Source organism: Peromyscus californicus, unplaced genomic scaffold, assembly GCF_007827085.1.
Source record: "Peromyscus californicus insignis strain IS unplaced genomic scaffold, ASM782708v3 Scaffold_3__1_contigs__length_106647218, whole genome shotgun sequence".
Lineage (NCBI taxonomy): Eukaryota > Metazoa > Chordata > Mammalia > Rodentia > Cricetidae > Peromyscus > Peromyscus californicus.
The window spans coordinates 7,004,477-7,016,573 of NW_026294551.1; the positions used below are offsets into that span (position 1 = coordinate 7,004,477).

General features: G+C 51.6%; 1 protein-coding gene across 2 annotated transcripts; it reads right to left on the minus strand.

The window, feature by feature from the left end:
* Positions 1-1,761: 1,761 nt before the first annotated feature.
* Slc16a5 (solute carrier family 16 member 5) lies at positions 1,762-11,561 on the minus strand. Of its 2 annotated transcripts, XM_052759779.1 has the most exons (4): positions 11,155-11,561; positions 8,215-8,358; positions 3,075-3,884; positions 1,762-2,012 (listed from the first exon to the last, which is right to left on the minus strand). In XM_052759779.1, exons 1-4 carry the CDS (start codon positions 11,351-11,353, stop codon positions 1,762-1,764), a joined length of 1,404 nt encoding a protein of 467 aa, XP_052615739.1. In that variant the 5' UTR covers positions 11,354-11,561. The 2 variants fall into 2 exon arrangements, with proteins under 2 accessions (XP_052615739.1, XP_052615740.1); XM_052759780.1 differs by lacking the exons at positions 3,075-3,884; positions 8,215-8,358.
* Between the last annotated feature and the right edge of the window lie 536 nt (positions 11,562-12,097).

The window sequence follows — 12,097 nt, forward strand, 5'->3', positions numbered from 1 at the left end:
CCTAGCTGGAGGTTCACGGATACCATTTCACTTAAATGTTTCCTGGAAGTGGACCCATTAGCCAGTCCAACTCTGTTTTCCATTAGGGTGGGAAAAAAAGGTCTTGGCATTTTCCCTTCAGAGCACAAGCTATCCCTGGTGGCCAAGCTCAGGACCAAGTAGGGATCAGGAAAACAGTGGGGTTTAGACACAGAGGCAGACTTTTCAATCTGAAGGTGACATTATCTTATGCAGACGAAACTGTAGAAAAAATTTACATTTATTTTTGTGTGTGTGTGTGTGTGTGTGTGTGTGTGTGTGTGTGTGTGCCACAGGGCACATGTGGAGGCCAGAGGACAGCTTGTGGTAGTGGGGCCTCTCCTTCCACCATGTGGGTCCCAGGAGTCAACCTCAAATTGTCAGGCTTGGCAGCAAGTGCCTTTACCTACTCCACCCAAGGTCTTGAGATAGTGAGCAGGAAGCCCAGAGCCACACAGCAGATGCACCACTGCAGTACTTCCTTTGGCCCCAAGGGGGCACTCTTGACTGCATCTCAGCAGAGATGGGCTAGTCCTAAAGATGCTTATTCATGCCAGATGGATATGCGGAGGAGGAAGGCTGGCGTCAGTCATGAAAATAAAATCATTTTTCCTGATAAGGTTTTCTTGCTGGAGTCTGGTTGAACCAGAACCAACAAACAAGACCAAGAAATCTCTGCCAAGCTGGGAGAGTGGAGGAAATTTACTCAGGCCTGTTTTCCTGCTTTATTAGTCCAGAGTTTATGACCCGCTGCAGGGAATGTTTTTGTATATAATTCAAACAGTCTGTTTTCCCATTCCCTGGAGTGCCCTGTTGGGACAAGCCTGGGCTGATGACAGCTAGTCCTGGGTGATGACCTCAGAGGGCACCACCAGAAGTGTGTGCATGGGCATAGCTCCAGACCATGCACTCAGGCTCGCAGCAGCTGCTGATTTAGCCAACTACTGCCTCAGGGTTGATAGTTCTAACACATCCTGGAGAAAGGAGAACCTCAGAAGGCCAAGAACAGAGCTCAGGCTACCGTTTGCATATACAAACCCAATTTTCATAATGTTCCTTAGGCTACCTAGCCGGCCAGCCTTCCTGTCTCCTGGTCAGTCAAATGTCTGCCTTCCCTTACATGGATACAGAGTAGGGGAAGAGAGAACATGCTGGCTCAGGCCCTGCGTGATGGTAGAAGACTCCTCAGACTTCATAAATTCTGAGACCCAAGCAGGAGGACCCCCTCCAGGACAGCAGCTTCCTCTCCTGCTCCCTGCAGAGGTAGCAGGACCAGCACTCCACCAAACAGTCAATTTGTCCCATCCTGTACCGACGCAGACTTCTCATCCTGGCCCTCCATCTCTGCCTCTCCTATGGCTCCAGTCAGCGTGAGGCTCAGCTTTGCAAAGCAGCACCCTTGATCTTCCTGACCTAAGGGGTCAGGGCTGATTATGTGGGAAGAGGGGAGGAGGTTCTTGGAAGAAAGGCGAATTCTTCAGAATTGTCTGCAGAGTTGCCAAGGACAGAGAGCGTCGAAATGGGAAGGTTGGGTGGGAAGACCCCGAGTGTTGGGCTGTAGGAGCAGCTGTGAGAAGCCAGCCCAGGCTAGCTAGCTATGACTGCTTCAAACAGGACTCAGACCCATCTTCTTGGGACCCAGGGAAGAAAGTCAGGAAGGCCCATTTCTATACTCTCCTTCCTGGAAGAAGGTCCCTGATGGACCTCAGAGCTCTGAGGCAGGTCACATGTGACTTCTGGAGTTCAGACAGTGGTCACGTACATGTTTTCAGGGCACAGTCGCTTCTTGGTGTCATCCTTGTCTTCTGAAGTGAGACCCTGCATTGGGGTAATCTCTGAGATGGTGTCCTCCACCTTGGCTGGCCCATTTTGCTTCAGCTGCTTCTTCTCCACGGCGTAGAAGCCTCCTCCTATGAAGAGAGAGGCTGAGATGAGCAAGAAGCTTGACACGAAGAAAATATAGCTGAAGTTGTTGGTCATGTCCAGCAGGAGTCCTGGGGGACAGAGAACAAGTTACTCCACCATGGAAGCTTTGGGGTCCTCCAACTAACTTGTGCATTTGAGGAGGGTAGAGATTTTAGATTCATTTCCGCTCAACAAGAAATTGTGACTAGCACCTTGGAAGTGCACAGTAGATGTGTGGAGTGAGAGGAGGGGGGAAACACCTGGCTTCCGGCCTAGGCAGGTGTCCTTCCCAGGAGAACCTAAGGGCCCTTTACCCTTGGGGCAGGGAAACCAGGGAGAAGGGCTAGTGGACTCCTAGCTGTTTGCCCAGCCACAATCCCGCCTTCGGCCCTAACCGGACCGCTTTAGGCGTTCATTTGCCTGCAGGACTTCCTGGGAAACTGAAACTCACACCGGAGAAAAAGACTCACTGATGCTGGGTGTTGGTGGCGCACACCTTTAATCTCAGCACTCAGGAGGCAGAGGCAGGTAAATCTATGAGTTCGAGGCCAGCCTGGTCTACAGCATGAGTTCCAGGACAGCCAGGGCAACACAGAGAAATCCTGCCTCAAAACAAAACAAAACAAAACAACAACAGCAAAAACAACTCACTGAGCTGAGCTTCAGGGTCTGAGCACAGTACCATAGTAACTGCCACAGCACTTGTGTTGACTACCCCCAGGACCAGCCTCCTCCCACCCGCTCTGAAGCTCCATCTCTCAGCTGTGCAGTAGCCTTCCCCTATGGGTCTCATCTTACAAATTCTGCTTGTTTTCCTCCTAGCATCTGTCCCCACGTGTCCCTTTGCTTCCATTCTTGAAGGTAAGGCCCAAGAGCAAGGTTTTGACCTGGTGCACTCTGTGACTGCTCTGGGTGGATGGTAACGGCACATGCTCTCTTCCACACTTTGTAGCTGGCATTATAGCTCCAAGAAGAAAAGTGGTCCCTGAGCTGCTGAGAAAAGGGGAGGACCCACAGGTTCTAAGTCCCTTGTGACAAAGGTAGACTGAGCTCAAATCTGTCCAGTTGTTGTCCTTTGCTTTACCCCCTATGCCCTACCCATACAGGCTCCACCTGGGCATGCCTGACTGCCCTCCCTCCCAGGCTCTCACCAGCCAATGGTGGAGAGATGAGAGAAGCCACACCACATAGGACAGTGAAGATGCCCAGGGCACTGGGGAATCGATCCATCGGGACAATGTCCATGAGGACCTGGAAGATGAGGATCCCAACACCACACATGGACAGGCTGTACACCAGGCAATAGCTCAGGAGCACCGAGAAGTCCGCTGACACTGTGCATATTAAATTGGTGAGCCCATTAACAAGGATCGCGGTGGTAAACAGATACTTCCGGTAGGCAGCCAAGCTCTTCTTGCCTACCAGCAGCCCTGCCACTGGCCGTAAGAAGATGTTGCAGAAGCCGATGACTGACATGAGCATGGCTGCCCGATACTCATCCACCCCATGGTGCATAGCGTACGGCACCAGGAAGATGTGCGGCAGTGGGAAACCCAGAATCATCCACGTCACACCCGTTGCATATATGCAGAAGGCCATATTGTGCCGAAGGATGTCAAAGGCCAGGTGGTACTGGATGGTTGAGATGCATGTTGCCAGGCAGCTGCGTGTAGGTGTCTTGGGAGGAAGAGGGGGATCTTCTTTGGGCTCAGGGACCACGTTGGTGGCAACAGGCCTCAGGATGGCTCCACATACACAACAGTGGAGAAAGATGCCACCGAAGATGAGGAAGGCACCTCTCCAGCCCAGGGTTTCCAGAAGATATCGGGCCAGCAGTGGCCAGAGGGTGACGCCTATAGAGATGCCTATGGAGGCCAGTGCGTTGGCTAGTGGCCGACGGCGGACGAAATACAAGCCCAGCACTGTGATGCTTGACTGGAAGCTGAAACACATGCCCAGGCCTGTAGTGCGAGAGGGGACATCAGCTCAGGGACATTCTAGGACTTTCTTTGCTTTTTTTTAAAAGATTTACTTATTATGTATACAGTGTTCTGTCTGCAGGCCGGAAGAGGACACCAGATCTTATTATAGATGGCTGTGAGCCACCATGTGATCGCTGGGAATTGAACTCAGGACCTCTGGAAGAGCAGCCAGTGCTCTTACCTCTGAGCCATCTCTCCAGCCCCACTCAAGGACTTTCTACCTCCACATGGAGTAGGGTCTTGGCTCATGTTTGATGTCTGTCTCCTTTGGCCCTAGGCCAGATACACTTCCAAGTTGCCATGGTGGAAGAAGGTACCAGACCACCTGCCTATAAACATCTCACTAAGCTCTTTTTCCCAGCTCCCCTCTGTGCAGCACTACAATAACGATAATTTTTTTTCCAGGTATTATTAAGGTGAGTGACTTTAATTTCAGAATTCAGGAGGCAGAGGCAGGTGGATCTCCATGAGTTCAAGGCCAGTCTGGGGTAGCAGGGCTCCATAGTGAGACTTTGTCTCAAAAACTTTTCTTTCAGAGTTACTCATTATACGTGTATGAGCGTTTTGCCTGCATGTATGTATATGCACCGTGTTCATGCCTGATACATGTGGAGGTCAGAAGAGGACATAGGATCTTCTGGAACTGGAGTTACAGATGGTTGTAAGCCACCATGTGGGTGCTGGGAATTGAACTCAGGTCCTCTGGAAGAGCAGTCGGTGCTCTTAACCTCTGAGCCGTCTCTCCAGCCCTAAACTTCAACTTTTAACGCCTCTCAAAGACTTCCTGTCACAGTTGAAAAACATCCTGAGTGTTTTTTCTGCCCTGGAAGACTGCGGTTTGGCTTTGGCCTAAACCCAGGGATCCATCTCAAGCCACCTCTTTGTCAGTCACCAGGATGACACCCTACAGATTCCTTCTCCTCTAGACATCAAAAAAGATCTTTATGATCTTTGCCAGGGCCATGTCTTTTGCCTAGAATATGCTCCACTTAACTGAGGCACCACCTCCCCAGAGGGGTCCCCCTGCTTCTGTACCTCATGTGTCCCACAGTGGTCAGTGCTGAAGCAAAATCTCCCAACAAAAAGCCCCTCCCCTAGCTCACCTCTCCCCACATGTTCAGTCCCTCACCTGCCCTCTAGGTGGCACTCTAGGCTTCTCCCTCTCGGCAGTCCAAAGCCTTGTTCCTAAAGCCTCACTCAGTGGTCCATGGTGCAGTGGCTCACCCACGCCCTCCCTCCGGCTAGCTCTATTTCTGCCCTTTGACCTGTCTCCTGAGACACTCCTACGGTAATCCCTCTATTTTACATTATTCTTCCCCCTTCTTTCCCGGGCTATTCTTGGTAAATGCCTTTAATCCCAGCACTCCGGAGACTGTGCAGGCATAGCTCTATGAGTTTGAGGCCAGCCTGGTCTACATATAGAGTTCCAAACTAGCCAAGGGCTACCCCGTCTCAAAAAAGAAAAAAGAAAAAAAAAAAAAAAAGACCTTGTCTCAAATAATAAGCAAAACAAATAAAAATTTCCAAGGAAGCAAACAAATAGATAAATAAATTCTCATAACGCCACAACTTCTAGTTACTAGTCTGTTTCTCTGCTCCTTTTAAACAAGGGTTGGGGATGTACCAGGGGCAGGATGCACGCGTAGTTTGTGTACGGTGCTGGATTTAATCCCTAGCACTAGGAAAAGAAGAAAAGGAAAAAAGAGAGGGAAGGGACTGGACATGGTGGTGCACACCTGTCATCCCAACACTCAGGAGGCTGAGGCAGAGGGCTTGCTATGAGTTCAGGCAAGGCTGAAGGACATAAGTGAGACCTTGTTTTAACCCCTCCAACAAAAGGAATGGAAGAAGCTGAAAAAGAAGAAGAAAGGGAGGGGGAAAGATGGAGGAAAGGATGGAAAGAGGCAGACAGGGAGAGAGGCCGACAGGGAGAGAGGGGAATGCTGGGTCCTCTCATGTGCCTGCTCTCTGTCTCTTCACTTCTCCCTCCAGGCAGTAGTGGGGATCAAAAAAGGCTCGGCATGTCTTAGCACATTCTCCATCACTTCTGTTTGCAGCCGAACTGAACTTTCTCCTTCCATACCTTGATACTTTTTTTCGAGACAGGGTTTCTCCGGGTAGCTTTGGAGCCTGTCCTGGAACTAACTCTGTAGACCAGGCTGGCCTTGAACTCACAGAGATCCACCTGCCTCTGCCTCCCGAGTACTGGGATTAAAGGCGTGCGCCACCACTGTCCGGCCATGCCTTGACACTTAATGGAGCTTGTTCTTACCAATGTCTCAATGCTGAAGAGCAAGCATGACTCATCCCACCCCTCAAGAGCTCAGCACACTTCACTCATCTTCGTGAAAACTGACCTGACCATCAGCTTCTTTCTGGCTGACCTTTGTCCAGGCTCATCCCTCCTCAACTGTTACCCTCATTCCCTCAGAGCCAGCAGAGAGATTTCCTCATCTCAGACCACGCTGGCCTCAAACTCACAGAGATCCACCTGCCTCTGCCTCCTGAGGGCTGGAATTAAAGGCGTGCGCCGCCGCCACCACCACCCACCACTGGCATCCTCATCTCAAGATTTTGTTTCCATTTGTCCCCTGAGTCCTGAGCCATCTGTTCCTCTCCTGGGACCTCAGCCTGTCTAAGCCCAAGATTCACACCTTCTCCAAACCCACTCTTCCTGTCTCCCCATCACAGCTGATGGTGACTCCATCGGCTTTGTGGGCATCTTCTTGACTCTTTGAGCCTTGGGGTGTCTCACCCCTTCATTCTGAGCCCTGCCTCCTCTGTACCACATTGTTCCACCCTGTTCAAACCATGAATCCCTGGGACTGTGTTCTGCCTGCCCCTGGCCATTCACACCTAGAGTCACCAGAGCCAGAGTGATGTTTTAGCCTCTTAGATAATGTCACTCATCCCTCTGTCTGAACTCAGGTGGCTTCCTATCTCAGGACAAAACCATTGATGAATTAAGTCCCCACTGAGCCTCCAGCCTATCTCTTGGCCCCTTGTTCCTATATCTCTAGTCTATGACCACTTTGTGCCGTGTGTGTGTGTGTGTGTGTGTGTGTGTGTGTGTGTGTGTGTGTGTATGTGTAACTCTTTTTTTTTTTTTTTTTTTTTTTTTGGTTTTTTTTTTGAGACAGGGTTTCTCTGTGTAGCTTTGCGCCTTTCCTGGATCTCGCGCTGTAGACCAGGCTGGCCTCGAACTCACAGAGATCCGCCTGCCTCTGCCTCCCGAGTGCTGGGATTAAAGGCGTGCGCCACCACCGCCCGTCTGTATGTGTAACTCTTAAGAGTCATCCCTTAGTGCCATGTACTTTATTTTGAGACAGTGTTTCACTGGCCTGGAACACACCAAGTAGGCTCTGCTGGCCAACCAGTGAACCCTAGGGATCTGCCTGTCTCTACCTCCTCAGCACTGGGAGTAGAAGATGGGCCTCCACACTTGGCTTTTTTATGTGAGTTCTGGAGAATTGAACTCAGGTCCTCATGCCCACAAGGCAAGTTCTTTACCGACGGCCCTGTGCCTCAAGGAACTTTACGCTTTCTATTCCTTCTACCTAAAATGCTGTTCCTCAGAGAGCTTCATTGCCCATTCTCTTACCTCCATCGTTTGATTTTGTTGTGGTTCTAATAAGTGTCCCTAAAAAGCTCACATAGCAGCTGGGTGTGGTGGCAAATGTCTTTTGGGTCTACAGGGCTACACAGGAAACTCTGTCTTGAAAAAACAAAACCAAAACCAAGTCAATCAATCAAACAAACAAAACCAACCAACCAACCAAGTAAACCAACAGCTTGCAAAGCAAAGGCTTGGTCCCTAACACAGTGCTGCTGGCAACGAGATAGCTTTAAGACATGAGGCCTAGAGGTTGGAGAGATAACTCAGTGGTTAAGAGCACTGCTGCTCTTCTAGAGGACTTGGGCTCAAGCCCCAGCATAGTGGTTTACAACCCTCTGGAACTGAAGATCCAATGCCCTATTCTGACTTCCTAGGGTACCAGGCATGAACATGATGTACAGATGTACATACTGGTACACATAAAATTAAAATAAAGAAATTTCTGTTTTGTTTTGTTTTCCAGACATGGTTTCTCTGTGTAGTTCTGGCTGTCTTAGAACTTGCTCTGTAGACCAGGTTGGCCTCGAACTCAGAGATCCGCCTGTCTCTGCCTCCCAAGTGCTGGGATTAAAGGCGTGCGCCACCACTGCCCGGTCCATTTAAGTGTTCTCTGGACCTGTCCCCTGTCTGTCTTCTCCTCTGGTTGCAAGCAATCCCACCTGCCCTGCCACTTTTGCGTAGAGTGACAGTTACCTGTGATTAATCCTGCTGTGAGGAAGAACTGGCTGAGTGAGCCAGAGAAGGAGCTGGCCACCATGCCCAGGCTGGACAGCATGCCCCCCAGCATCACGGTCACTCGGCAGCCGAAACGTTTTATCAGGATGCTGCACAGGGGTCCTGTAGACAAGACGAGTGGCACTGGGTGAGGAGGTCTGCAGTCAGGCACAGTAGGGCTGGGAGAGGGGTTCTAGTAGAACTAGCCACCGGGCTTCAGAGATAACTAAAACCTGCTAGCTTGGCTCTGGTCTCTATGCTGCCACAGTCTGGCCATGTGGCCCCAGTAAGGCTTGATACTCCTTCCTGCCTCAGTTTCCTCCCCTATGGAATGAGGGGTTAGACTAGGTGATGTGTGACCACCGTGAGGACGTCTAAAGGGCAAACAAAGCCCTTCACTACCCAAGCAGAGAACAATTCCATGTGGGTCTAATCATTTGGGATCATGATCTATGCGAGCATCACACCCTTGCTTGGGGTTTGCCCCAGAAAGAACCCTTCTAGAGCACTTGATCTCAGCATGCACCTCCAGTCCTCACTTTCACCCCACGGTCTTCTGGAAGATCGGACCCTTCTCCTTCCAACCTCCTGCATTTCACTGGGGTCCTGGACTACTCTGCACTTCCTTGCTCTGACCTTTGGAGTGTTAGGGAGAAAATCAGGCCAGATTCCCTCTTCCCTCTCTCAATGATTCTAGCCACTGCCCAATCCATGCACCTAGGGCTGGGGATGCAGCTCAGGGGGAGAGAGCATGTTCAGCATGTAGCCCTTGGGCTCTTTCTTTTGGACACAGAGAGAGAGAGAGAGAGACAGAGAGAGACAGAGAGATTGAGAGGAGAGAGAGAGAGATTGAGATTGGGAGAGAGAGAAAGATTGAAAGAGGGGAGACATATTGAGAGAGGGAGAGAGAGACACACAGAGAGGCTGGAAGCCGGAAGAGTCTGAGAGATACAGAGAGGACACGGAGAGAAAAAGAAGGGAGGAAGGAGGGAGGGAGGAGGGAGGAAGGAAGGAGGGAAGGTGACCCCCCCAAAGCAATCCAGCCTGGAGCTCCCTGAATCCATACTTCAACAATCGGCTCCACATGGAGAAAGACCTGTCTCACCCCCAGCTGCTTTCTCACTAGCTCCACATCCTGGCAAATAGAAACCAGCCAGACTGGCCAGCTGTTCCTAGAGATCTGGCAGGCCCACATTCTTTGAGCAGCCTGCCCCCAGGAAACACATTCGATGGAGTTTCTTGTGGTAACTTTCCCGAAGGGCAGAGAAAGAGTGTGCGCACACAGCACATGTGTGTGTGTATCTTTGTTGGGAGGAAGTGTGGTGTGAGCAAGTGTAGGTCTGAGAACAACAGAGAGAGCAACGGTCTGGTCTACAGTCTCGCATACAGTCATGCCAAGGCTGCCGAGCAGCCTGCTCTTGTCACTGCAGAATGTAAAAGGCTTTGAGTGGGTGTGACTGCCAGCCCATGTGTCTTCCCCACCTCTGGGACTTTTCCTGACTCAGGAAGAAGACCTTGGGAAGAGCTCTGAGTCACAGATGAGGAGGGAGTGGAGCTGGGGTGGGGATCTTGAGCCTGTACCCTCTGCCCAGCCGGGCACTGTTCCTGCCTTCAGATCCCTCCTCAGTGTCTGTGGGCCTTGCACCTGGTGCTGGCTTCCCTCTACTCTCCAATACTCTGGGTAAGCAACAGGCTTAACACACTTATGTAGGTGAGGAGATGGACAGGTGGGACGCTCACACCACAGAAGTTGCAGGTATGTCTGTGACAGGACAGTGAGACCAAAGCCGGCTGGTGAATTGGGGTTTCCACACGATGCCTAGTCTCCAGTCTCTAATCCACGTCCCTCCTCAGCCTGCATGACAAAGATCCATCTGAGATCTCCACTGTACAGAACTCTAGCCCTGAAGGCCAGAGGCCACACATTCTAGGCCAGACTTGGCTTTTCCTTCTGATCCTAAGTCCACACTTCTGTGGTCAATTCAGGGGTCATCATGGATTCTGATAATCCCCCACCCCTCCAGAATTTCCTTTTTCTCAGTGTGAGGGAAATATCTAGAGTAACCTTCAGGCCGGTGGAGGGAGCGGCAGAAAGGTTGCCAGGGAGCTGGGATCAGCAGAGGCAAACAAATGCGCGCGCGCGCGCGCGCGCGTGTGTGTGTGTGTGTGTGTGTGTGTGTGTGTGTGTGTCCCTGCGGATAGTGGCTCTGCTTTCATTGATCAAGCCTCCTTTGAGGTCCCTGTCTCTCCAGTAACCCTCTCAGGTGCTAGAGAGAGATCACTGGTGCCACCTGGAGAGCAAGGAGAAGGGGAGGGTGGGATCTGTCTTCTCTCTAAGCTCCAGATTCTTCGGTGGACCCTCAGGGAGAGATGGGGCTTTTCCTGTGCCCCCTGCTTATGGTTTGTCCTTTCCTATCTTGAAGCTACAGTGAGGATCTCTAACATACTAATAATCCACAGCCCCATATGTTTTCTAGATCATACTAGCTCCAGGACCCATGAGGTCTCTCTTGCCACATCACGTGGGAGCTGGGCAGTATGCTAGCTGTTTTCTCCTTATTCTAGGGAAGGAAAGGTCCTGAAAGATGGCCCAACCTGGGTCTGTTGGTCCCAGTATCAGCTGTCACTCAACCTGTTATTGAATGCCTCAGATCAGTCACTAAGAGGACTCTGGAGTATTGCCTGGTTTGTGCCTCACTCCGCTTTCCCATCGCTAATGCAGCCCAGACTTCAAGGAACAGGACTCAGGGCAGCTGGATCCCAGCCGGTGTGTCAGGCCCTGATCAAATCAAGTAAATCTCGGGAATGTATCCAGGAGGTGAAGCCGATGGCCTCAGAGTCAGGAAGATCGCACCCCCACCCAGGGCCCCCAACAGACCCTTCATCCCTCTTCCTTCACCCCCTGTTCAAGCTGCTCACCCCCACCGTGGATCATGGCCCCCATGATAGAGGGAAACCATGAGGTCTCACTGTTGGTGGCCTGGAAGTCACGCTGCAGATCAGTGAAGAAAACGCCAATGCAAGAAGGGAAGCCCACGGTGAGGGCCTGGGTCACCAGGGAGGCCAGCAGGACTACCCAGGCCCATCTGCCATCTGCTTGCTCCAGAGCCTGGGGCATTCTCAGCTACCAGGATCGTATCGCCACAGCCTTACTGCCACCTTGAGACCACAGCCTGGATGGGAAGAGAACGGAGCCTGTGGCTGGCACGCTGCCAGCCCTCTCTCAGCCCACCTGCCACCCTGCCTGGGTGACTGAAACTGCTTCCTCCTTATGCTCCAGCCCCAAGCATCAAGGAGGGGCACCGCCCCCTGGGAGGTGGCAAGAGGCCTTTGCATTGGCCTTGGCATTTCCTTTCACCCACTTCCCAGGGACAGCCTGGCTGGAGGTGGCGGAAAGCTGCAGGGGAGGGGCGGGCAGTGACCAATGGCACAGGTAGGTCAGTGGAATTCTCTCTAGCTATTACATCACCTGGAAACTGGCAGGCAGCACTTTCTAAACCCCTTGATAACTGTCTTGAGAGGAGAGGACCAGGGGCCAGTAACGTCCTGGTGTCTCCCAAGTGGATATGGATCCACCTGCAAACGTCTATGACTAAGCTGCCTTCATAGCAGCACCGCCTTTCAGCACACCACAGGATCAATCCAGTTCACCACCAGTGAACAAGCTGGTGCAGAGGGCACACGCCACAGCTCAGCAAGGGCACGGGACCTGAAGGGTGCAAAGAGGCCTTGGAAACCACCTTTTACCTTACGACGCTCCTTTACGGGGTGTTGAAGATCAAGGGTCAGGCTGCATGGAGCTATGCTGAATCCTGTTACCTGTGAAGGGCGTTTTTCTGAGCACCCCACACTTACACACACA